The sequence below is a fragment of the Scatophagus argus genome, chromosome 16 (assembly GCF_020382885.2).
Source record: "Scatophagus argus isolate fScaArg1 chromosome 16, fScaArg1.pri, whole genome shotgun sequence".
Classification (NCBI taxonomy): Eukaryota; Metazoa; Chordata; class Actinopteri; family Scatophagidae; genus Scatophagus; species Scatophagus argus.
Genome location: NC_058508.1, coordinates 12,014,639 through 12,041,484, shown reverse-complemented (window position 1 = coordinate 12,041,484; position 26,846 = coordinate 12,014,639). Strand labels below are relative to the sequence as shown.

Here is a 26,846-nt window from a genome sequence, read left to right as displayed (position 1 = left end):
ACCAGGAGTTGCAGGAAATGTAGAAACAATTGTGTCTGAGCCCTCTGATGTGATTTTCTTACTGTCAATAATAAATCAGTGGATACAGTCTGCTGATACTTTTCTGCAAGAAATCAGTAATCACTGCATTTTATTTTACATTTAAAAAAAAAACATTCAGGCAAAAGTAGATTTCATACCACTCTTTATCAGCATTGTTAGGATACCATACAAAATACAGACTTAACACTTTATAGGCCTTAAATGGACAGCGGTGCTTTAGAGGTTTACATTCAATAATTTAAGCAGAAAAAAAGCAACTTAGACCTTTAGAAAACAGAGCTTTTACTGGCTGGACATATTATTCTTATCGTAACAATTTGCTTTACTTATTAAAAACATCACTTGAAGAGTAAGCTTTATGTTTTACAGAGCGCTGGCACGTCTGAGAAGTTGGTATGCTGTACTATTAACTGCTCGAAAATGATACGTCTGCTACACTAAATGGCACTGCTGCCGTCTCAGTGGTAAAACATCATGGTCGATTCATATGACACGGTCAATAAGAGAAATATTTGGGTAATACATGAAAGCAACAAAGTGCTTCATACAGTATATTGTAGCTGCTGTCCTTTGCATCCACTATCATTCTGTACAGTAGAAACACAATAAATCTCTGTTATAATTTAAAGAGTACAATATCTAACAGTGGAACGCAGATAAACAATCACATATTGCACACTGCCCGCTGTAGGCTCCACATAATCCCACTTCTACTTCCTGCAGCGTGTTAATGACTTTAGGCCAGTTAAAAATTAGCCTCAGAAAACTTAACTTAGTAAGTGTCCACCTCCAGCTGACATTATCTCATATATGCAAGTTAGTAACATTAGGATTTAAGTATTATACAGGAACAAAACTGTTAAGAAAAGAAATGATATGGCTGCAAGTGATAAAGAAGGCAAAAGAAAACGCTGACAGTGAGGCATAGCTACAATGCAGCTGATTTCAGTGAGCATTTACTTGAGAAAATAAGCTACGCTTAGTCAGTAAAGAACTTATGTAACATTCAGTGTGGTGGGTGGCATACAAAATTGCTGACCATGTAAACTAACGGGAAAACCGCTTTAATGATTTCTTCCAATCCAACAAGAGAAGGCGAATGCATTTCAGTTACATATCTATTTCAGAATAATAATTTAATTTTGTAAATCTATATCTTATTCACTGATATATAACAAGGATTCGACTGTAGAACTGTCATAACACACTTATACAGGTGATCAGAACTAAGGCAAAGAAAACCTAAACTATTGGATGTTACAGAGTAACTACGTTTCAAATATTAGAGATACCTTGCTGTCCAAACAGAGTTAGTTTCTATGTAGCAGCCTTAGCCATTTAAGTCTTAGACTTCAAGAAAAACTCTTTTGAAAAGACATAACAATATATACTACGCCACTGGTATAAAGCTAAATTGTCCATCTTTGATCCAAAAGTTTCTCCTTTATTTCACCAAAAACACATTAACACATAAAATCTTGTTTTTTGCTCAGAATTGTCCAGTGGTGTGTGTGTGTGTGCTTGTGCATGTGTGTGCATATATGTACAGTATATGCGTACAGTATGTCTGTGGATGTGTAAGTGTACATGTATATATACTGTATGACTAGTCATCTGTGTGCGTGTGTGTGCGTGTGTGTTACCAGGCCAGCGGGGAGGCCATTCGTGGACTCCTGGGGCTCTTCAGATTTTCTGCAGCTTGCCACTCACTTAGAGCTCTCTGTGGTAAGAAAACAACAAGGTTTGTAAGCTGACATAAAAGTTATGCTAGTTATATTTTATGTCTTTTGATAAGTGTTGGATAGTAAGTATTGGGCACCTGAAATATCCTTGATTTTATGAATGAATAAATGTGATCTTGAAAAATTAAAACTGAAGAAAGTGGCAGTCAAGTATTCACACAAACGCAAAACAGTTACAATATATATCAAGGGAACATTGGTTCCCTTTGAGTCCATTAAGGCTGCATGGAAAACAAATAGTGTTCATAAAAATTTAATGTGAACTGCATAAACTTGAATGTTGTGCTCATATTGAGCTGCTGAATTTAGAAAAACATTTTTAATAACTTGGTTAAAATTTCTATGTGAAAATTCTTTTTTCGGGTTTTTGGCTTCCTGAGAAAAATGTTAGATGATTGCAACAGACTGCTGAATACTCATCAGTGTTAACTGATCCTGCTGTTGTAAGTAGCTCATTATTAGCAGAATAGCCTAGTGGACTTTCTCTCAAGATCTCTGGTGACATGCAGGATGTTACTGTACATTATTAAACACACTGCATGTGTCTTCCTATAAATCAAAACATTGGCAAGGTAGAAAATGTAGGAAGTAACGAAGTAATCATCAGATACGATGCAAGTGTTGATGAAAGCATTAAGGTTGTGCACCACAAGCTGTTTGAAGAGTCTCTTTCACTGGTTTGGTGGTAAGGCTGAGGAGGAACAACAAAGGATGACATGCATATGCTGTAGAGGTGACAACAAGAATTGTTTAAATAAATGGATTTTTCTTACTCACCTCAAATTTGGCCATGAACTCAGAAAAAATACCAAAAAAGGCCTCAGTGTTGGTGGCTTTGCTGTCTTCTCCAAAGAAAGAGGTGGTTTTGCTGAATTCTTCCATAGCTCTCTGTTGCAGGGACTCCAGAGACTGGATTGCTGGATGACTGTTTTCTAGGAAGTTCTGCACACATTGAAGTCAAGGGACACAAAAGTTTCATCATCGGTTTTACTGCATTTTTTTTCTTTTATCAGCCTACAGTGGTCAGTTCTCTGGCAGTTTTGTGAAGGATACGCTCATGACAACAGCAAAGCGGTCCTCAGCGGTTGCAGGCATCTTCTGACAAGCAGTGCGAATGTCTTGGATGGTTGTATGAAGGTCATTCAGATCTGATGTGATAGTCCTCTGATTTACTATAGACATGAGAGTAGATGGAGAAGGAAAGCACACTTAAAATCAGTGACAAGCACGAAATTAAATGGCAATAACAAATATATCTTAAAGGCAAAGGAAAATGTAATGTATCTACCTTTGGCTGCAAGAGGAACCATGGTTAAATCTTTGGAGAAATCCAACACATCAGGAAAGTGTTGACACAACGACTTGACCAGAATATGTAGAAATGTTGACTTCCCATCCACTGTTTTGGTTGTGCTCAACTACAGAGGACAAAGGTGAAGTCATTAGCTGTACAAGTATAATATAATGAGAAGGTAAGCAAAGCCTTCTTTGAAAAACACAAACATTTGGTCACATGTTTTAAATATCTCTTTGTGTATAATATACCTCTGTAAGGAAGTTAATCTTGAAGCCTGTCGTCTTACTGGTTTTAGGCTGGCTGTTATTCAAGTAGTTCCCCATTGCCAACACAAACTGAAGACAAAATGCACAAGCAGAATTATTACTCTGTCAACAAAAAATGTATTGATTGATTTCTTTCCTACAGTTTCTTACATTTTCAAATGCAGCACATTCTTTCATTTCTCACAGACTAAATGGACAAAAGTTTTGGGACAGGTGACCAACAAGGACTTTGATGACATTGCATTCTAAATACACAGACAGCTTAGTAGCTTCCACTCTTCTCTTCTTCATGTTTCTGTGGGGATTTAAGCAAGCGAGATCAGGCACTGATGTTGGACAAAAAGGCCTGTCTAGCAATCTTAGTTCATCCCCTGGAGTTGAGGTCAGGGCTCTGTGTGGGCCAGTCAAGTTGTCTCCCACCAAACTCATCTAGCCATGTCTTTATGGACTTTGCTTTGTGTATTGATGCAAAGTCATGCTGGAAAAGAAGAGGACCTTCCCTAAACTGTTGCCACAAAGTTGGAATGACAGCATTGTCTTAAATGTCTTGGTATACTGAAGCATTAAGATTTCCCGTCACAGGAAATAAGGGGCCTGAGCCCAACCCCTAAAAACAGCCCCATCCCAATATTTTTGTCTATATGATGTATGTACTCATGCATAAACATTTTTGCTGATGATATCTTGTTCCACTGCAGAGTCACGAATCCTTCATAGCAAATGCTGTGGTGTGTCTTACGAGAAGCACGCACAGAGTTGTGAAAGCAGCATTTTCACATCAGCATCGCAATAGCAGGGGAGGCTACCTCTAGTATCTTAGCCAGCTTCTTGCTTGCCCTCAGCTCCAGCGAAGCCTTGCAGAGGCATTCGTACGCTCCTCTCAACTCCTCTGTCTTCTCCTGCAGTGTACACTTGAAGAGGAGGCTCTGCAGGCGGGTCTTGTATTCAGGTACTGATAACATCTGATGGGAAAACACACACAACAAGCAAATAAGTGAGTGGTGATAAACACAAATATGGCACAAGGACAATGACACAGACTCGGGCAATCCACACAACCACTTACATAAAAATGCAAACCAAGTGAGTGTACCTGCAACACAAACTGGTCTGGCTCACTGAGTTTGCTAGGGTCCTGTCTGTACTCTTCATACTTTTTCACCTCCTCTGTATCAGGAGCATACAGCAGCAGTTGCTTGATGTGGGCTGGCTCCAGTCTGTCAGTAGCCATGTTCATCAGCACCTGACGCAGCTCCCCAGGAGACAATTTCAGGTGGGCTATCAGGATGGCTAGAGGTTTAAAAAAAAAAGATAAAGAGGGTTTATAAATTTCACCTTTTGAACTGTAAATAAGGCCTTAAATCAGGGCTAATAACATATATTAAAAAAAAATAAATAAATAAAAATAGCAGAACAGACAGAAACCGCTGTCCTTGAATGTGCAATGCTTTCTGTACAAAATCTGAGCAACAACATATGTTGGCTGCCATATCAGTAATCACATTTCTACATTACATTATTACCATCTAGTGGCTGCATGACATTCAAGGCCAAATGTACAAATGCCAAATGCGCAATCTCGCAATGTAAGTGTAAAAAATGTGTACCTGCCTGATGATTTGGATACTGTCCAAAATTTAATTCTTCCTCAGTCCACGCTACAACTCTCCACCAAGTGTCATGAAAATCATAACTTCTTTTGCAGAGGTAAAAATATGGCATTTCATACTTACATGCATTGTAGGCCTTCTTGTGGGACAGAATTTCGATCACATCTTTCTTCTTGAAGGATTCTAGCTGGGGGGTTGGATCTGGAGCAGGCACTAAAAAATGGGATCAGATGTAAGTACGAGTAAGTAAGTGATGCCCACAATTACAGTCCACAATGAGAAAAATTCTAGGAAAAACAATTTTAATGAAACAAAATAAAAAAACTGTGAATCACATTTGTTTTCATTTAGTAGACATAGCATGGACTGGAATAAACTGTAGACATTTTTACTTGTCACAGCAGGGAAAAAAATGGTACATTTAGGTGAAATACTGTCCATTCAAGGATGCAGAGCTCTAACAAGCTGAATAATGATGTACTAAGAAATAATGTGTGTGCCATTCTGCCCAGCTAATCTTTGATTAAAATATTTGCCATGTACTGCGCACAAGTTCACTAAACCAGAAATTCTTACAAATTATCTAATGATCTTAAGCTGTGTGTCCATTTAAAGCACTGCAGATATGCATGCAGCCACTTGTACTCACTGGGGTTCTTCTGCGTCCCAAAGTGCAGCTCAAGATCCAGATACTTCACCATGTCATGCAGTTTCTCATAGTCAGAGTTTGCTCCCAGCTACCAAAGGCATGCAAAAATGGTGCAACATGGTTTACAATTTCATGACGGTTACATTACTTTCAATTTGGAATTTTAAATCTAAATTGTGTTACACTTTAAGAGGTCTTAGTTATGCCCAAACTACACAAAGCTCACCTGTCCCCAGATAGTCCCCTCTGAGTTCTCCACCTGCTCCCAGCGCAACCTCTTGACGCTCATGTGGTTAGAGTCCATCCTGGAGAGCGAAGGTCTGGGCAAAGGTGGAGGGGAGCAGGGTGGGGGCAGGGGTGGAGGAGGTGGAGGCTCCAGATGCTCTGATGGGTCAGATAGAGAGTGGGGGAGGGACTGGGGCTGACCATGGGACTGCTTAGGATGGGACTGAGTTTGAGGCGGGTGTGGTGACTGCAGCAGGTGATGTGAGGGCTGGGACTGCGGACGGGCGGTTTGGGTGGAGGACTGGACTTGGTGTTGGGATTGGTGCTGTTGGGGCACAGGCTGGAAAGTAGAGAGGGTGGGTTGGTGTGGCTGGAGAGGTTGGAAGGTGGAGAGAAGGGGTTGAGGCCTGTGGGGCTGCTGGGGAGGGTGGATAACATGAATCTGGTGTTGGTAGTCCTGTGGAGGTGGCTGTGGGGTCATGTGGTGGATGTGGTGGATCTGAGGTGTGCTGGAGTGGTGGTGGGTCTGCTGGATAGAGTGGGGTCTTTGTGGAGATGGTTTGGTGGGTTGTGAGTGATGGGATTGGTGGATTTGCTGCTCTTGGTGTCTCCCTTGCGGCGGCACTTGGGTCTGATGATGACCTTTAAGACTTCTCCGGCTCTGATGGGAGAGGTTGTCTCGGTTTAACTGAACTGGGAGGGAGGCTGGCTCTTGCTGGGCTTCATGCAGAAGCTCTGTGGAGGAGTGATGGGGCTTAGTTTGGTGCATCTGATGGGCTTGATGCAGCAGCTCTGTGGAGGAGTGGTGGGGCTTGGTTTGTTGCATCTGGTGGGCTTGATGGAGTAGTTCAGTAGATGAATGATGCGCCTGTCCCCGATGCATTTGGTGAGCTTGATGGAGAAGTTCAGTTGAGGAGTGGTGGGGCTGCATTTGTTGTATTTGGTGAGCTTGTTGCAAAACCTCTGTTGAAGAATGATGGGCCTTGGTTTTATGCACTTGATGGAGCATTTCTGATGATGAGTAGTGTGCATGAGCTTGCTGCATCTGCTGGAGCATCTCTGCAGATGAGTGATGAGCCTGGGATTGTTGCAACTGATGAAGCATCTCTGTGGAGGAGTGATGGGCTGAAGCTTGGTGCATCTGGTGAAGCATCTCTGCAGAAGAATGATGAGGCTGAGCTCTTATGCCCTGATGGCTTTGGTAGATGCCTTCAGAATACTGACCTTGCTGGCTGGGATGGACTGTTGGTTGGGGTGATGGCTGGTGTGGAGATGGGGCGGAACGGGACTGACGGCGGTGGTGATGAGTCTGGTGGGTCTGTTGCTGCTGTGCTTGGCGCAGCATATATAGAGGATGGTTTGTGTGGTGATGGGCGGTGTCAGTAGAGGGGAGGGGGGGTAAGGACTGGTGGAGTTGCTGAAGAGGCAGTGGTGAATGGGCTTTCTGTTGTGTTGGCTGGTTAGGCATCGAGTGGTGGCTCTGGTAAATCTGTTGAATCTGTTGCTCTTGATATGCTTGTTGCTCCTCATAGGCTTTTTGTTCCTCATAAGCTTTACGCTCTTCATAAGCTTTTTGCTCCTCATAAGCTTTACGCTCTTCATAAGCCTTTTGCTCCTGGAATGCTTGAAGCTCTTCAAATGCTTTTTGTTCCTTGTAGGCTTGACGCTGTTCATACACTTTTTGTTCTTGGTAGGCTTGACGCTGTTCATATGCTTGTCTTTCTTGGTAGGCTTGTTGCTCCTGGTACATCTGTTGCTCTTCAAAAGCTTTCTGCTCCTCATATGCTTTCTGCTCTTCATAAGCCTGTCTCTCTTTGAAACGTTTCTCCTGATAGGCCTGTTGTTCCTGGTAAGCCTGCTGCTCCTGGAACAGTTGTTGTTCTTCATAGGCTTTCTGCTCCTCAAATGCTTGCCTCTCCTTATATGCTTGTTGCTCCTCATAGGCTTGCCTTTCCTGGTAAACTTGTTGTTCTTGGTAGGCTTTTAGCTCTTGTATGGTAGCATGGACCTGCAGGTCCTCTCTTGTGGGCAGCACTTTATGTAAGGAGTGGCGTTTAGGTGGTGGATTACTGCGCGGTGGAGGTGGGGGAGGGGGGCCAGATTTCCGACGGATGGGCACGTATGCTCTTGGGGAGTGTTCAGGGGTGTAGCTAAGCAGAGGCTGCTGTTGCTGTTGTTGGTGCTGAGACTGAGTCTGTGCAGGTGCTGGAGGGGCAGGAGGTGGGTCATTGAACTGAACAGGTGGGGGCGGTGGAGGGGTCATTGGAGGTGGAGGGATGTGGTCGGAGGAGGAAGAGTAGGTGAGGGAGGAGGCATTCTCTTCTCCACTGCTGCTTTGAACATCACTTGGACTGCTGAGCTCTGGGGCTACAAATCCTCCATTTTCATCTTCATCCACCCCCAGCTCCTCTTCATTATCCTCATCCTCCTCATCTGGGAAACCCATCTGCACAATATCCTGGCATTAACACCAGTTACACTTCATTAGCCCTTAAATGTCAAAGTGCAACTTGTGCAATTTTTCTTTGGTACACAGACTAGATGAGTAGATCAAAAACTTCATTACTTTCACTGAATGCACAAGAAGTGTTTTTATTTTAACCCAACTGTCAGGCCTTAAAATACTTTGATATATTTCTTTGAAAAAGCTGTATAAACACAGTTTGAATGTCCTGTCCGCAATCCGATTTACTCTATAAAGGCCTCTTCACATCAAAAGTAGTGAGTAGTGAGGTTGTTTGAGGTCAAATTGATGAACCGAAGGATAAAACCGAAGGAATTAAACTATACAGGACAACATACTGGGAATTTTATCTATCTAAACTTAGTTTTGCTTTGTCTTTTATTATACAGGAAGGTATGTTCTGTACACATTGTCTGTGAGCATCAGTTTAAGGGTCTGACCTACTTAACATTTGAATGCTGGGCTTACATTAGAGTACCACTAGGAGTCAGTGTGCTGTACCATGGGGGATTAACCTGCTAAAACCAGAAATTATGGAATCAGAAATTATACTTTTCTTTTGAATCTATTGTGTGTGTGTGTGTGTGTTGCAAAAGCTGAAGCTAACATGCTGATAACTAGAAATTACTTGAAATATTATCGGAGATACACAACCCTGTGGGCCCTCAGGATGTTTGTGGAATCATTCTTTTCATCCAATTGAACAGACCCTCTGAAGCTTAATTCCTCTACTGTTTTATGTTTACTTTTGTTGCTGAGTAGTCATAAAATAATCATCAAGTACAGCATGCACAGGTTTAGAGTTAATGATTCAGATTATTACACTCACAGCGTGTGATAACTGATAACATCTGACTACATGCATGTGATAACTGAATATATATCAGAAGTATTCAAATGATCAACAATTTATTTTAAATGAGGCTTCAGAGCTATTTCATATAAATGAGACAAGCGTCTACCTCCTCATAGTCATTCTCTGGGGTCAGGAAGTCATCAATGATGGCCACCCTCTGTCCCAGTTGCTCACTCAGTGCATCCAGAAAACGGTCTGTGTCTTCTGAGCGTGGTGGTTTGGAGAAGGTATAGCGCCTCTTGCTGCTGCGGTGGGCGGGGGGGCTAGATGGGTAATCAGGGGGCTCTGGTGGTGATGGAGGGGGGCTGTCCAGGCTGATGTAAGGGTTGGACTCACCACTGGTCTGGCTTGTCAGCCCTGATGGATATAACTGGGCTGCAGGGGGACTGGGGAGAGGCTCTGGCCAGGATGTAGGTGGTGGGGGGCCTTTACGGCTACCTGAAATAAGGAAGAGACAAATAGTATCTGCTTACATAATCATGGATAATTCTCTGAAGCATCATGTTAGGTGCAAAACCTGACAGATATCCAGTATATCTCTATTGACTTTCACAGGTTTAAACAGAAAATGAAGGCTTTTAAAGATGGTCACTGACAAGTTGATTAATTCAGTGTGATCAGGTCTTCTTACCTGCATTTGTACACACAGTTAGAAATACAAAGGTACATTGTGCTTCGTGAACTGGTCAATATTATTTTTCTTTTTCTTCTAGAGAATCTGAAGATTTTAAAAAGTAAATGAGAAATCATCTGCATTTGGAGAATTTGATTCTGTACAAAAGATAAACTGAGCATGTTTTCCAGCGGAACCATTGCAGAAAACACATTTTTGATCGCAGGGGTTCTTTAACTGTGTGTTTTCTAGTTCCACTTCCACCATCACCACATGCTCCTTATGAGGTTTAGTAATTCTGGACTATATCTGACTACCTCTTAACTAACTGCAACCTTGCCCTGCCTGATGTAGGTTAAACGTGAGAATGTTCCTACCTTACTCTCAAGAGTGCATCCCTTTGTGGGAGAACAAGTCAGTCTTGCTGGGGGATAAGCCATGAGCAATTTAAAGATAAAAACATATTAAATTGTTCTACATCAAGATGTCAGTGGATAAGTGGATTCCCCCATAACAGCGAGGTTGAAAACGGACGGAGAGCAGTGGGGTATTTAGAGACTCTGTGCTGTGTATTTATGTCCACCATGAAATCAAAAGAATTGTGTCAATGTAAAATTCAAGGATACGCAGTTTAGTCAGAAGTGGGTTGGCTACCGTGGGATTTATTATTCTTGCACTGCAGTACTTTTTTTTTTTAACATTTTGTTATCCTCCCTTACACATGCACACTCATTCATGCACATAGCAGATCAGAAAGCAAGTAATTTTATACAATACATTAGCCAAATAATTGCAGTTTAGTGCAATTTTATACTTTCAGCTACCTGTGTTAGCATGTATAGTAGGGGAGGCTGTGCGTGAGGGAGGCTCCAGATCCAGCAAACTCTCAGGGGCAGGAGGAGGACGACTCTTCAGAGACTTGGACCTCTTGGCTGAATACATGTTCTCCAGTTCAGCATACACTGCTGACAGCTTGTATGGTGGAAATGTACAAAGAAACCAGAGTGAGATGTCTTGCCCCAATGATGATGAGTCAGAAGCTGATGTTTATCATAGAATTTCCCATGAGGGTGGGCCTTGGTACGTACATTGGTGAGGTTGTTGGGTGTCTCAGGAAGGGAGGTACCATCTCCTGACTGTCTCTCTCCCGGAGCCAACCTCATCACTGTTTCCAGCATTGGCTCTGCACGGAGGCCTACGACAATACTCCCATTAGTATGAGTTAAATAAAACTCAGTTAGCCGGGATAACTGAAGCTGGGCGCATTCGGCTGTGCTATGACTCCAGACAACTAAAAAGGAGCCAGATCTGGCCTGGTTTATAGGATGTGGGTTTGAGCTAATTTGGACTGAAAGTTTGTTCTAGCTACCTTTGTATGTAATGAAAGAGAAAGTTAAGTGACTCTGGCTACATTGTACATAACAATACATAATTTATATAATCTTGTATAAAAATATACAGGATGAACTGAATTAGTATGGACCACACTGGTCACATAAAAGAACCTGAAAGCTAAAAATAAAAACAAACGATATTACAAAGAAATCTATGGACTGTTGCTGTTTGTGATCACAGTGAGGATAATGTGAATGCTGAAAATCACAGTAGTGATGGTGGTGGCGATTAGAGTCATGGTGGCCTTGGTGTTACTGCTGCTGCTACTGATGATGATGATGAAGATAATGAAGTTTTGTACCCATGCCCAAGTGTGTGCCAATGACCAGGTCATCAGAGCTACGTCCCCTCACACTGCTCCTGTACGTGGTCCCTGTCACCCTCATGGAGCTGCTACGGCGGTGGGGCTCGGGGGCAACCTCAGGCTCTGGAGGAGGGGGAGGAGGAGGTGGTGGTGGTGGAACTGGAACACACACACATATTGGCAGTGCAGAGGAAGAGGCAAAGGTGTATGACAGGCTGCAGCACCTGAGTTGACCTGAACCAGTGAATTTAGCGCATATCTCATACACAAACCCCTTTTCATTCATTGAGTGACGCACGTGCCAGATAAATTAAATGGACAAATGTGGGCACACACCTGGTGCTTTGTATCCGAGAAAGCGTGAGATCTTGCTCTGGCAGTGTTCTTGCTCCTCATATGTCAGCAGCTGGTAAATAAACTGCCAGATCACCTGTTTGGCTGGAGTATCCAGCACCGGGAACACATCCACGATCAGAGTGTCAACAGTCCTGTTGCCGTAGAAACACAGGCAAGGTGACAGAGATCGCTTGGCTGTCCAATCACAGGTGAAATTTTAATTTTATGGTTGTGTTTCTCCATGAAATGTTGGAAACTACACACAATATTAAAAGGGGTACTCCACCAGATTTACACATGAGGGCAGGTTTACCATGGTTGTTGCTTTTCCCTAACATTTGCTCACCTGTGCTGGAAGAAGTTCTCCAGAGCCTTGCAGATTGTGTACCTCTCCTGGATGGTCAGTAGGTGCTCCAGCTGCTGTCCGAAGGTGCGGCCATGAACCCGGATACTGGGGGGCAGAATTTCTGCCACCCACTGCAGGGAGCTGAGCACAGGGGAGCGAGCACGTTCTGTGGGAACGCTGCCCCCTGATAGATCCTGCTCCGCCAGGGTGAAAGTAGGCGGACCGTCCTCCACGACTAAGGTAGGCATGGCACCACTGCCCTGGAGCATGGACACCACCTTCTCATGGGAGGAGGTCCTACAGCCAGACACATGACACAAATAGAGACAAGTGCACGTACACAATATGATAAAATTTTAACTGTATCTACCAATTATTGCCACAATTTAAATTGCTATTGCTACAATTTGTATATGTTAATGCATGTGACAACTCAACCTCATGTCCAGTCCATTGAGAAACAGGATGCGGTCTCCTGGCTTTAGACCTGCCTTGTCTGCTGGGCTTCCTGCAGAAAGAGCGGCACAGTGGTAGAGTTTGGATGCTTTGTAAAAATATTATAAAGTTTTATTACACTCTTAAATGTAATAATAGTATTATTACAACATAATCACTAAAACCACAGTTTGATCATTTACACCCACACACAAATTAGCACAAGGATACAGACATGTTTAACCTACCAGGGATGACAGAGTCAATCCACACTGGAGCATGGCCTCTTAGAGTGAAGCCAAAACTCATGTTGCCCTTACACACCCTCACTGTTCTAAAGAGATAAATTTGAGATTTGATTAATTAAAGGACTGACAAATAACCAGAAGTCCTATGAAGTAATAGAAAAGCAGGTATTCCACAATGTCTGGCTCAAGTTGCTGAGGGTAATGTTTATAGAAACTGTTAAACTTAATAAATGTGACAAAGAGGACAGAACTATACTTCAGTAAGGCTGGTAGCATCCATTAATTACTAAAGCTCATTGCACACAATTTTCAGTTTCTATCCAAAATGTTGTCTGCAAAGAGTAAATAATACAACTGTAAGTTTTTTTTACCCATCCTGAAAAATGTCCAACTCTGACTTCCTGCAGATTTCCATATTCAGGAGACTACTTTAAATTCACATCCTGCATTAACTACCCTACTTAAATATGGACAGTACATCCCAAGGGAGCCTTATAAAACCCCCATAAGCCACAACCATAGAAGAGATTAGCAGCTTCTTGAGAGCACTTTTTTTCCTGCAGTTTCAAGCTATGGTGATAGGATGTGTGTAATCATGTTGTTTACGCATTTTTATTCTGTTTTGATTTTGTTAACCAAGCAAAGAATAAACTGTCTTCAATTCATAAAAACAAGACAACATCGTGGCACATGAAGAGAGCTAGAGAGCAAATAGGTTTATGTTCCTATTGGCTTACTTGCCGAAGGGTCTATTTTTCACTGAACTCCTACTCAGCATAATTCATGTAAATTCCACGCTTACACATGAAAGAACTGTCACAGCAGCTCTCATGTGGAGTGGTTATAAATTTGATCAGATGTAGGGAGAGAGAAGACGTTATTTTAGGAAAAGGGTTATGTTTGAAAGCTAAAACTGAAATGCACAGTGCAGCGGATGGGAAATAAAAGCTGTGACTTCTGCTGATAAAAGACCAACACACTCAGGAAGTTAAAAAAAAACATGATGAGGACAGAAAATCCTGTCAAAGAAAAGTGTGTGATACACATGATGTGATCACATGACACAGACCTGCAGTTGGTGGTGGTCCCGCTGGAGTGCCCAGCTATGAGCGAAGTGGTCTTGCGCATGCCACGGGCTGGGAGGACCCCGCCTTCCTCTGCGTGGGTGCGTGGCACTGAACTGGCACGGGTGGAGACCAGGAGGCGTTCGGGGTGATCTTCGCTCCGGCTGCGGCGAAGGTGGTTACGGCTAGGGTCACTGAAACTCCGCCCTTTGAGCCGGCTCATCAGACTCTGGGAAACCACCTCGTCAAAACGCTCCCGGTGCTTCTTGGGAATGAAGATCCTGGCAAACATTGTGGAATCAGACACAAACCTCAGACTGACAAGAAAAACTCAACGATAGCAGAGACGGAGAAGAAAATAAGGCATCCAGTTCAGCTTTTCTTGAGTGCTGCAACCAAAAGACGATTTTAATTTTTCTACATAAGAACAATATCACAAACACTGAAAGAGTTAACTGGGAAAAAAAAGGCATTTCAGCCAAAATCCCCAAAAAATCAAAAATTCTTTATCTTGATCACTCAAACAGAGGGTTTCTTGTTCTGATTACGTATTGTTCCAGCTGCAGGATCGATTTAAGAGGTTCGAAAATAGTTCAGTCCATGTTGTCTCATGGGAGGGTTGGAGGCAGGTAGCAGGGACGTGCATGAGAGAATGAAAGAGATAAGGAATGAGCTTTGATTGTGTGCTCCTGTCACATTAGAAGCTGCAGGTAAGAGTGTTCAGTAACAGTGACTGCTCACAGCTAATATGCGAACAGGAGGAAGGCTCAGAGCCAGAGTCACCTCTGGGAGAAAGCACTCCACTCCCCCTGCTAGTGTTATTTTCTCCTCCCATAATCAACTCCCAATGCCTCTTTTCTTCTTAAAGGAAAAACCCACCCATGGATACTCTCAGATATCACTTTTTGATATTTAGCTTGCTCCAGTGGTGGTAATTATTACTGTGGTGCACCCACTTTCCTCGCCCAGTGCGCCCAGTCGATTCTGTGTAATGCATACACGTAGATAAAAAAGAACCAATAATCAGTGGAACCAGAATCAATAAAAAGAAGATTGGAGTGAGAGGAAGTTGTGCTGGCCATAATCTCTCGTTCAATCATCAAACTCACCAAAGAAGGCTTCTACCTCAGAGGCACAAGCTGTTTGTAAAAACTGATAGGATCGTCTGTATTTCTGTGACACATTTTTCCCTGTAGCGTTTCTCTCTGTTTCCCAAAGGGCCTAACACTCAAGCCTGACAATTACAGCTGATGTTTTAGACTGCTTGAAACAGCTACTCCCATCAAACTCTTTTGTATCTATGTTGTCTGCTGCCTGCGTATGTGGGCAATTATCTGCAAGAAATATGTCATAACAAAACAACAGAAATGACCCAGAAATGGAAGAATCATTGCCAGTAACTGTGTTTTGAAAAGTGTTTTAGGGTGTGTTATTCCTTTTAATATAGGACGCCGTCTCTCATTTCTCTTTCTCTTTTATCTGTGGTTCTGCGCAAACATACACAAGCAAACCTCCATCTCACACATACATACACACACCTCATTTGTCCCTTTTCTCTTTTGCATATCTTCTTCCCCTTCACACCTACAAAACGATGCTGCCTCTATCCTTCAAGCCTCTCTCTGTGTCTCTGTCTTCAACGTGAATCTCCGGAGTACTTCCACTGTGTAGAGGAGAAAAGAGTGCTTTATTTTTTCAGCGCACCAGTTCCAATGTGCATCCAAGTACACAGCACATCTCAGTACTCAAATGCTACCGCTGAGGAAGGCTCTGCGGTGCATTTTGGTTTTCAATGCTGTCACAGTCCCTTTGCTGGTGCATTTGGGAACATTGTTAGGAAGCACAGATTAGATCACTCTCCTTTTGGTGGTTTCATAAAAATGTAAAACACGCATTGGGTTTCAATTAAGAGTGATGTATCAGCTGCCTCCATTCCAATATCTTGGAATCCAAAGCCAAAGGAAGCTAACAGATTTTCCACTATGGGGATTTCTTACCCAGTCATAACTCTGACTGTCTAAAGATCACAGGCTTTTACACACACACCAAAAATGCCCATAACTAAAGCCCTCACACAGAATAAAACCTGAGACCACATCCAAGGCCAGTCTGTGTGTAGGTGTAACATAAGTAAACATTTAAATGATAGTTACCATTAAACAAATCAGACTGTTAAGAAATACGTAGCACTAGTTTGTCACATCAGTAGGGAACAATGACCTTTCACTACAGCACTGGATGGATTTCTAAATCTAGCTGTCGGCTGCAATTGATCACGCCAGGTCATTATCACAAGGTAGGTTTTCTGCTTTACAATCTTTTTGAATAAAGTGTGACACACTTGTATCTCAGTATGGCAGCGTATTGTAAGGACTGTCCCTAAACAGTATAAAGTCAATAGCACTGCAGCAAGAGACAGTTTGTCCCTTCCACACTTTCTCTTGCCACCCTGCAGCATCATACACAAACATCACAATCACGCAATGGGAATCCTGAGTTGATTGCCAATTCATTGTGTGTGTGTGTGTGTGTGTCACCTGATTAGCATGCAATGTTTCTTCTGTGTTAACATATCTGCAGAAACGCTGCTTTGTCATCAGCAAACAACAACAGTCTTATGTCATGAAAAAGTCAACTGTGCAATCAGTTACAGCATTAAAGGGACAGTTCAAAAATTCATCAGAAAAACTCAACAGCAAATGAAATACCATCTAGTAATATGTATTTTTGATTCTGGGGTGGAACTATCCCTTTAAAAATGTTGTTATTCAGCCACTTTTAAAGAGGCACAATCTGGATGCTTCTGATCAGCTAACTGCAGCCCTGACTCAAGACCTACTTGCAACTTGCCACAGGAAGAACATCCCTAATTAGACTCAGAAAAGATCGGTGCATCCTTATGTAACTTGTTCTCAGCACCGCAGTCAAACTTTCATTCCCTCTCTCCTAAAAACACTGAGACTCTCTTGCATCACTTTGTTTCAACAATGTTCTACATGTGTCTCGAATAATTAAGTCCTTACATGGTGTTCCACAGGGATCAGCTGTTGGTCCCCTTTTATTTTACCTCTACAGTAAATTCATTATGAGACTATATTAAACTTCATTATTACTTTAACTATGATAAGGATGATATAGGGTTAGGGTATCATTTAATTTCATATACAATAAATCATGGCTTTGGATGATCTTAGTCTTCTCGGTACACTCTGTAAATGTGTCAATGTTTTTACTATTGAACAAAACAACAGAAAGTATGTATTTGATGCCAGGGCAGTAACCGAATAAATAAATAAATAAAGCCTTATCTTTATTCATTATATCTTAAAACTATAGTAGAAGTTTAGGAGTCCCACCTTTGCTCAAGCTGGAAAAGACCAGTGTGTGTCTGTGTGTAGATACTGCATCAGCACAACTGAGTGTGGGCATCACTGAAAGGATAATAACTCCCACAGATACTATTTCATCTACTTCCCGTGGATACATCCATTTACATAAAAGCCAAGGGAAGTAGTGTACGTCGGTGACAGTGATTAAGTGCGTTTAAGGTTTGTTCATACAGCAAAAAGTTAAAACTTCTCCCAAGGGCTGCATTGTGCTCATCTGCAACACCAGACTGCTTTGCACCGTTATCTGGCAAGGAGAGAACTGTGACTAACGCTAGATAGTAACATAACACACACGCAAAAAAAATACACTACACTCAGAAAATTTAGAAAAGCAAACTGGGTGACAAACAGAGGATGGTGAAAGACTGACTGACACGCAGACAAGCTGTCAGAGGCAATGAGTTGATATGAAGAAGGGCAGGAAAGTCCCAGGGATAGATATGAAAACACAAGCAGTAAAATATGACTGAACCAGAGATGAGAAAAGAGAGTAAGAGGAGAACTACAGCTTTTTCTAGGCCAGGGTCACGGTCCTGTTGGGAATGAAGCAGGCTAGGCTACGCTTACAGGCTATGTAGGCCACAGAACTTTCCCAAACTCCCAAACACTCATACATCACTGTGGTTGCTCAGATAAACAGTACATAGAGAAAACCAAACAGAATGGGGCCATTTATTATGTATTTATGGTAGTCACAGGGCCTGGCTATTGATTTCCATTAACTCCATCGCCTCCAGCACCTCTCCATCATGCATCAAGGTCTTAGTCAAAGTATAAAATAATTCACTTGCTAAATCTTCTAACCCAGCCAAAACACGTGAGTAGAAACTTCACCGCTTTCCTCCATTGAAGTAGGATGTAGGCTTTGGGATGCCCTCAATTATAAGGAGGGCGAGAGGAGTCTATAATTAGGTCTCAAGGAGGGGTGGATCAAGGACACAGCTCACAGAGGGATGAATGACAACTGCAATCAGCTGAGAAACTCATTGCGAGAACCATTATTATCAGACCCACTTCTGATTAGCCAATTTTACAGCTGGGCCACTTATGAATTTGCAGAGACAGAAACACAGACTAACAAGAAAGAATTATCAGTCACACAGTTGGGCTTTGCTAAAATCTAGCATTGCTCATCAGGCTTTCTATGCTGGAGTCAAAGTTAGGGACCACACATATTGTCATATTTTTACATGCTGACAAAAAAAAATCATCAATATAAACCTCGATAACAAACATGCAGAGAGCACTTGCATGACAATACTCCAGCAACTTCAGATACAAGTCAGCACAAACAACACAAAGCAGAGCGAACGCTGCTTAGATCAAAGGAAAAGTGCCATACCGAAAGTGTCTGGAAAGGCTCCTATCCCTTTCCATGGCTCTTTGGGGCTTTGAGGAAGTGCCTGAGCTCAGTTAAGCAATGCAAATGCCTCTTCTCTACCTCGGCGAGTCCCCATCTAGTTTGAACAAACAAACTCTCACGAACAAACAGGGAAGAAGATGAGAAAAGGCAAGGTGTCCTGGTTCTCAAAAGCGCTTGCTGTAGGCTCGGAAAGCAGTCAGGTGAAGAAAGAAAAAAAATGAGAGAGAGGGATGGAGCAAACTGTAAGAGTGGCTATGGTTCACATCCTTCCACACCTCCAAAACATCCTCAGGCAGCTTCATCAGCTGTTCTCCAACTTCATGCATAGAGCAACACTCTTCCCTTGTTCCCATCTTTTGTCCCAAAGACACCAGGGTCAAGGTCACCATGGGATGGCCTTCTCAGTCACAGTAAAAGGATAATCCCCGTCACTGAATCGCCCGTCATTCGGCAGTAAGAGTCAAGTGAGTGACAAATCTTCTCTTCCCTCAGTGGAGGAGGAAGGAAAGAATGAGATGAACAGAGGAGTAAGTGAGGAGGGAGAGAGGAGAGAATTGGAGAAGAGAGGAGAGCCCCAATGGAATTTCATAGGCAGGTCAGCACAATGACTGTGTGAGTGTGCAAGAACCAACAATCTGCGTAAGTGAACGTACATAAGCCTTAACAGTCTGAGTGGCATGTGCTCACTTGCCGTATTCATAACTTTTTCTACAAGTGTGACTATCCAGATGGGTAAAAAACAACTTCGACAGATTTATAAAACATTTGTAAAAGATAAAAGCACTCTGGTATTCAAATAATCTGAAAAAGTAAAAGAAAAAACTACGCTGCACCCTTAATCCTGGGTTGAGAAGGCATCCCTCTATATACAGATACTGTATCAGACAAAGGCCTACAATTCACTATAATTACATTCAATTACCATAACGCGAGAGAACCGCATAAACAAAAGAGCTAACAGGCGTTGCAAGACTGTCTCTAATGACACTCCAGACACACAATCTTATGCATAACTTTCAAGTGTTCAAGCACTCCCTAACCCCTGTGGTTTTAGAGTCGTTTAAGAATCGACACCGGCAAGTGCGTCAGAAACCTAAGAGAGAATTTATTAAAAGAAATAGGCTGCTTAAAAATAGAACACATCCTGTGGGAGGGCGAGGCAAATCGGAGAGGGGACGGAGACAGACTGAGCCGAGAGTGGCCCAGCTGGTCAGGTTTTCACAAGGTATGTAGAAGAAATAACTTCACAAGACTGTTAAGCACATCTCACATCCATTGATACGCTACCTCTAAATTATCTGACCGAGATGGGGCAGGTGGAGACTTTTCTTGTGTGTGTGACAGTCACAGGAAGTGACAGTGATTAAAGAGGAGGGAGAGAGCCAGAGAGAGACAGAGAAAGGGGGCGGAGACAGCGAGTGAATAAAAGAGAGATTCAGCTTCAGTTGCAAACACATTGATTCTCCACACCTCAAATGACAACACCGGCACCAAGCTCAGCGCTAACAGTCCCTAAAATGATGTGTTCCTGTCCTGCTTTCTTTTAGGCCCGTTGCCAGTGGGTGGTTTTCCTGCTTCCTAACTGTTCAGATTACTGGGATTAGGCATTATGTGGCAGTAACAGTAAACTGGGATAGAGAAAAGAGGATAAACAAAGAATCAACATACACATACTCAGATTATCTCACTCATGAAACATGTTTTGGGTTTAATGTTTTCTACATTAGATTAGTTTTCTACAAAGGCACAGATGTCAATCTACTGGGTGAAGCCAGAGGAGTGAAGGGAATCACCAAAGTCATTAGGATTCAACACGAGGAATATCTGAACATCTATTTCATAGCAGTCCATCCATAAAGTGTTGAGATATTTCAGTCTGGACCAAAGAGGTGAACCAACTGACTTCCCTACAGCTGGGCCGTTAGCATGGTAAAATCTAAAAAAAGCAGCCTGGAAACATGGCTATTAAAAATACCAGAAGCAAAACACATTTTTCCAAGAACAGAGAACTTCCATGTTACATTTTTTTCCTCAGACTCCAGAAACATCGCATATTCAGGAGCAGCCATTCACACCAAGACCACACTAAGGCAAAACACATGGACAACCTTGAGGCAGAACTCCCTGAGGCTCCTACCACTGACAAACGATCACCAGATTCTGCTGTAAACATCAGGAGCTATTGCAAACCTTGGATATAAACAAGATTTTGTAGCTCTTTTGGGAGAATGTAAACCTGACAGTACTCTGTAAGATCTGTGCAGCCTAATTATTGGGATAAAAGAATAAAATAATAGCACAAATGGTGCTGATAATGATGCCAACATGATGACACAGCAGGCAGAGACACAAAAAAAGGAGGAAAAACTTTGCATATAAAAAACCCTGCGAGGTCACAGCACACCTGAACTGAACACACCCTGGTGGAATTAAGGGTAACTACAGCTGTCTGAAGTGGATTTACATAAAGAGACTCTGCTTGGGAGAGTTACTGTACTTTTCTCACAGCCTAAAGGTGAGGAAAACAGTTCTCGCTCCTCTGTGGATTCCGCTAATGCATAATTAATGGGACCCTGTGCAAAAAATACACATTACAAAGCATTTCTACAGGAAGGAAATCTGCTATCAAAGCTGTGATACAGACAGCTGTGCTGGAGGAAACTGAGATGGCTGGACATCAGCTTTGTTTTCAAGCTGGAAGAAGAACAGATTCCACCCAAAAAGAGCCACTGGAAAACCTGATCACCGATTGATTATTACGAGACTGCTTCTGTAGAATGATTTACTACTACACCACTACTTATTTCATGATCAATCATAAATGGCCACATAAGATGGGAACTAGAGAATGCTTTGATGCCAAATTGACAGCCAGTCACATGCTATAACTGGTACAAAATGCATAATTCCCAAATAGTTTGTCAGTACTCACCTGAGGCAGCAATTCATAATCCCTCCGAGCAGTGAAATTCAAAGCAAGGACCTTGTGCATGTGAGAGGCAGTGCTGTGTGCATACAGTCAAAGCATCTGCATGTTGTTCTGTTTTCGTACCGTATGGATGCATTTCTCAACCACCAGCAGCAAACTGGCTGTAGCAACTAAGAGCTGTAAGCAGAGGAGGGAATGAAGAGCATCCAGCGAAACTGGTGTGTGTATCAAAGAGTGCATCACAGCTGACAGGGAGAAATGGGAAAGAAAGAGACCAACAGAGAGAAAGCCAAAGTGAGAGGAAAAGATAGAAGGCGGAGGGGGGTGCTGGGGGGTGCTGACAAAACGAATTGTAAGCGTGCATGTAGAGGTACTGTGTTTTGGGTTTTGATTTTCTGATCAGTGCTGAGGAGGAAGAAACCCAATATTCAGCTGTAAAGTCCTAAAAATACTTTGTGTACTTTACATGAGAGGGCAGAAACATGAACAAAGTGACTTTGAAGAACCAGGTAGCAGTCAGTGCTCCACATCAAGCCAAAGTCATTCGTATGTGGCCTTGTTGTAAACCCTTCATGCAATTCACAGTAAAATTCTAAAGAGGAATTTCAAAAATATCGATTTCAGGGGGCAGTTAAGGACTTTTTACTCCTGTCACTGTGCCCATAATGTTGTGTAAGGCTGAGCTGTTTATGAGACACAATGGACAATAATTCTTCCTCTTGCCCTTTTACAAGCAAAAGTAATGATAATGAGAAAAATATCTGAAAAGTGCAACACAGCCAGGACTTTATCCTCACTACAGTTAGCCTTGCTGAATATTAATTTCCCCACTCAGCTAAGCAGAATTTGGACCGTGAATTTATTTCGACAAGTTAGTTTTTCTGTCTTTCAAAAAAGGTTAATCATTTATTGAAAAATGCAATTTGGATTAGTTGGAATGCTGTTAACAAACTGCTCTTCCATGTTTCGTTAATGTTTTATAGTCAAAGCGGTGCTCAAATCAAATAATTTACCAACGTTTTTAGCACAACCGATTCAAAAATGATCAACCCAAAGAAAACTACACTGAATTTTGATCGTTTGGCCATTAGAGAGAGGAGTACAAATGAATATCTCAGCTACCTCCCAATACATCAAGACACTAACATGAAAACTCTTCACAGGTACATGCTGAATACCCTGTGACAGTTTAGACTAGTAACTGCACTGCTGGCTAAAACATTAATGAATTGTCCTGGTTGCATCACTGGCAGTGACAGACACTGATCAGATGTAAAGCCTGATGCAAAGCAATCTGTTTTAGTGCAGAGAGAGAGGGGGGTTTGAGGTTTTAAGAGACTCCATTATATCTAACGAGGCTTCTTTAATCACTACATGAGAAGAAGTTACAAACTTGTTAGTGATGCAGACCTTCACACGCAACATGACCGCAGACATGTTGGATGAACAGGTTTGTCACTGAGCAACCGATTGGTTACCTGACGCTGTCGATCAGCTGTTGATGCTCCTCTGTGATTAAGATGTCGGGCAGGGCCTCAGCCAGGCTCTCCACGTCCCTCTCAGCGGCATACTGCTTGAGCACCTCAAACAGCTGTTCCTTCACATCTGGCTCCTCCCCTAGTACTTCTTCCACCTGATGGACAAATAAACGCACAGACATGAGTTCATCAAACACATAAATACATTTCGAAACAAGCATTTGCTTCACACCCACTTTCTTATTGAACTCCATGGCCTTGTGGGCGCGGCTCTCCCTGACGCTGTCTCCACTCTGGGACAACACCCTCATGCTGCTGCTCAGTCGCTTGGGCCGCCGGGCCATACTGAGCACGCCAAGACGTAGAGGGCGACCCTGAGCTGCTTTGATCATGGCTGCTGCTGTTTCGTGGTGCTTCACCGGGATGCCGTTGACCTCCATGACGTAGTCCCCAGCCTTGAGGCCACTGCGACCCGCCGGACCATTGGGCATGCAGTCCTCTACCATCAGGGGGCTGTCTCCAACGATGGTGAAGCCAAAGCGTCCATCTGGACCAGGAGTGATGTCAATCTAAGAATGGGGGGAAAAAGTGCTGCTTTCACCATTGCAGAGCTTAATGTCGTGTGTATTCTTAAATTATTGGGTGTCAGCTGACCTGTTCGATTCGTGACACCACTCCAATGCTCGGTGGCACTGTCTTGAGTGTCTGAGCCAGAGCGATCAATGCTGGCGTGCTGAGGTTGGTCACGTCCTGGCCCTCGATGTCCACCACCTGGTCCCCGGGCTGCAGGCCAGCTAGGTAGGCGCTACTGCCCTCCACCACGGACAGGATATAACTGGGCCCAGTGCCACCCAGTCGGAAGCCAAACGCTTCCGGCCAGTTCTGATTTGTGGCAGGGAGGCCAAGGTCTGCAGGACGGACAGAAAATGAAACTTGTGTGTCTGCTTAGAATTTGATACTGTTTTTAATTAGGTCAATTAGTTGAAATGTTTTGCTGCTTGTATAGTATGTATGTCATATTGGTGTGCAGGAAGGTTATTAATCAGGTGCAAGCTGCTCTTACAGATGAGCAGGTTGTAAGCTGTAAAATGGAGGTCAAACGGTCCGTTGGTTTAAATAGGGCACCTCAGGGATGCGGCTGCCTTGTTGTACAGCAGCAGGTACACTAGTCTACTTAATGAAGCCACAAATATATAAAGACACGGAGGTTATGTCAGAAAGCATTTTCAGATTTAGGAGATTTGTTTTCCTTTAAGTTCAATGAAAAAAGAGCAAATTAAGGAAGAAAAAAAAGTGGAGGTTATTTCTGACTGTTGGTTTCTAGCCCACTTGTTGAACTGCTGGCCTTCCCCTGGTCACTGGCCTCATTCTACTGCAGTAGAAAGTGTCCCATCAGATTCACTTGACATCATCTCCTGTCATCTACAGCCATCTGGATATACATCAGAGACATATGTAGGACATTATAGGGAGTGGTCAGTCCACATTCAGATTGTTTTTTTCCGTCCATGTCTTACCAAACAGCACGAGCTATGCTTCATGTTCTTACTCACAAGATGAAATCAACACTAGTGCTTGTTTGATTTTGTATACTATTAGTTTAACTCTCATATCCAATCTTTAACCCAACCAACTTGTACTGTTTGCATTCATGTCAGATTTCTGCGTAAAAACAGAAAATACCTGAAACTAAGGAGTATGTTGAAACGTGTTTGCCTCGAGTCAATGCGCTGCTGCCACTCCCACCAACAATTTTAAGCTTATCATGACAATATAACTGCAAACCTTCAAATTGTAACATATAACAGAGCACACTTACATAAAGATATTTTATAAAATTGCAGACACATAAACATGCATGCAGTCATCCATCAAACCAGCAGCGACAAACTGCTGTTTTTCTTTTGGTAATTGATCAGGGGCACAGAGAAATGGAGACAGTGAAAGACTCAGACAGGCAGAGCAAGACTAAATTGGAAACGGAAAGTAAGAAAAGTAACATGAAAAGTGCATGAGAAGTCAGAAAATAAGTCTGTGCAAGACTTCTGCAAAGAAATGTGGGAATGTCAGATCTCTTTCAGAGCAAAAAAAGACAAATCAGATCTTACTGGAGCACAGGGCTGCATATTCAGTGTGAGATGTGGCTGAGTGAATAATACATATCGAAGCCAAAGACTCAATGAGCCACAGAACTTGGTGTCAGCTTGCTGTACGGAAACATCAAACTGCAGGTGATTATTGATCTAAAATAGTTTGGGAAATCACTGACTTGGAGCTGTGGATCACAATCTTTTCTCCCCAGCAGAACACAAGCGGCTCAGAGGACCGTCAAGACTTTTTGTTGTCCTTTTCTCACCACCCTACGCCCCAGATACACAATCATAGTTTCTTTTCGCACTCTTTATCTCACCTCAAGCACATGAAGCATTTCACGAACATCTTGTAAAAAGAGAAAGAGACTTACAGAAATCTTTGGAGGCACTCCGGGTCCCAGACTTGCTTTGGCGCAGGGAGAAGCGGCCCTTTCTGCTCAGGAAACGCCTCATCCTTGCCCGGCTTGCGGCAGGGCACGTTCCAGCCAGCCTCCCTTCACCCCCGGCCTGGAGGCTGACGCAGCCGAAGAGTGTCCTTGGACACCCTCGTGCTGCTCCTCACCTGAGCAAAGTGCCTCAAGAAGCCTCCACGCAGCTATGCAAATCAAACGCACCTAAAAGGTCACATCTGGTTATTTGGGCCGAAGCCTTCCTCTGTTTTCAACTAGACATCCAGCAATGTGCAGCTGAGAAGAGGAAGGCCAGAGCATCTTAAAGTCAGGCTCTCCATACTGGGTGAGGCAGTCCAGCCACAGCCTCCGTCCAAACCCTATAGCTGAGCGGCAATCAGAAAACTGGGACACATTCACTTGGTCCTGAAATGGTTCTTTGCAAGAAAAGGTACTGCGAAGCCCCATTTTTCTATAAATACCTTTCCCACTCTCTCTCTCTCACTCCCACCCTCACTCTGTCTTTCTCGTTTTGCTCATGTGGATGGGGCCCTCTCAGAGGGCTGAGGACTGACCCAGAAACTGTGTGGTGTACCAGCCAGGGACACTTCGCTGATTATAGCGGCTGCGCTAACCTCAGTACTGGAGCACCAGTTACAGAGATGTAGCCTGCAGATATGCTCAAGGTTACACCAAATACAGTGATACTCCAGCTAAGTCAATCACTCAGAAAATTTAGCAACAGATTTCAAAAACATAGGTCAAACAAGGTGAACAGCATGTACACATGAAAAAACGGATGCTGGGTTTTACCTGGCAGGTGTGTGCGTGTGGTTTCCAAACAGCTGGCAATCCCAAGATGAGTTGGTCAATGACATTCACGCTACACACTTCAAAAAACTGAAAAGAAATGAAAGAAGAATGCTACACTGTGATAATAACATGATCTTAAAATGGCAACAGGGGGGAGAAATGGGCTGAAAATCTTTTGGGGAAGTGTGGGGAAACAACAACCATGAGTGAGGAATTTCCTCACACGCAGGCAGCAACAGGTCACTTTCTTTTTTGTTAAAGTGAGGGAGCTACAATAGATTATAGAATATACTGAAAAACCTATCATGTCTCAACAAGAAAGGTTCAGCTGATAATCTGCTAGACTGAATCATACAATCAGCTACAGTCAACCACAAAAAAAATGTTAAGGTCAATGTGGCTATAAATACGATCACAGAACTCTACATCATCACACACTGAGAGACAAACTTCACAATCAGAACAGGATATCAACACAGATAAGTAGAAGCCAATTGTAT

At 42.9% G+C, this 26,846-nt stretch overlaps 1 protein-coding gene across 2 annotated transcripts; it reads right to left on the bottom strand.

Annotated features, from left to right (window-relative positions):
* Positions 1–167: 167 nt before the first annotated feature.
* Positions 168–26,730, bottom strand: grid2ipa (glutamate receptor, ionotropic, delta 2 (Grid2) interacting protein, a). Of its 2 annotated transcripts, XM_046416297.1 has the most exons (23): positions 25,516–26,730; positions 23,706–23,992; positions 23,288–23,620; positions 23,052–23,206; positions 13,898–14,173; positions 12,829–12,914; positions 12,584–12,653; positions 12,146–12,442; positions 11,800–11,951; positions 11,461–11,622; positions 10,853–10,959; positions 10,589–10,736; positions 9,258–9,589; positions 5,833–8,289; positions 5,607–5,694; positions 5,081–5,170; positions 4,441–4,637; positions 4,154–4,309; positions 3,330–3,416; positions 3,073–3,202; positions 2,838–2,956; positions 2,562–2,726; positions 168–1,762 (listed from the first exon to the last, which is right to left on the bottom strand). In XM_046416297.1, the coding sequence occupies exons 1-23, from the start codon at positions 25,595–25,597 to the stop codon at positions 1,682–1,684; spliced, it is 6,057 nt and encodes a 2,018-aa protein (XP_046272253.1). In that variant the 5' UTR covers positions 25,598–26,730; the 3' UTR covers positions 168–1,681. The 2 variants fall into 2 exon arrangements, with proteins under 2 accessions (XP_046272253.1, XP_046272252.1); XM_046416296.1 differs by lacking the exons at positions 168–1,762; positions 2,562–2,726; positions 2,838–2,956; ... (3 more) ...; positions 4,441–4,637; positions 5,081–5,170 and having other exon boundaries at positions 5,190–5,694; positions 23,706–23,959.
* Between the last annotated feature and the right edge of the window lie 116 nt (positions 26,731–26,846).

Coding starts and splice junctions, on each gene's coding strand:
- grid2ipa (XM_046416297.1), bottom strand. CDS start 25,597: ATGAGGCGTTTCCTGAGCAGAAAGGGCCGCTTCTCCCTGCGCCAAAGC. Junction 9,590..10,588: donor TACTATACATGCTAACACAG/GTAGCTGAAAGT, acceptor TCCTTATTTCAG/GTAGCCGTAAAGGCCCCCCA. Junction 1,763..2,561: donor AGTTCATGGCCAAATTTGAG/GTGAGTAAGAAA, acceptor TTCTTACCACAG/AGAGCTCTAAGTGAGTGGCA.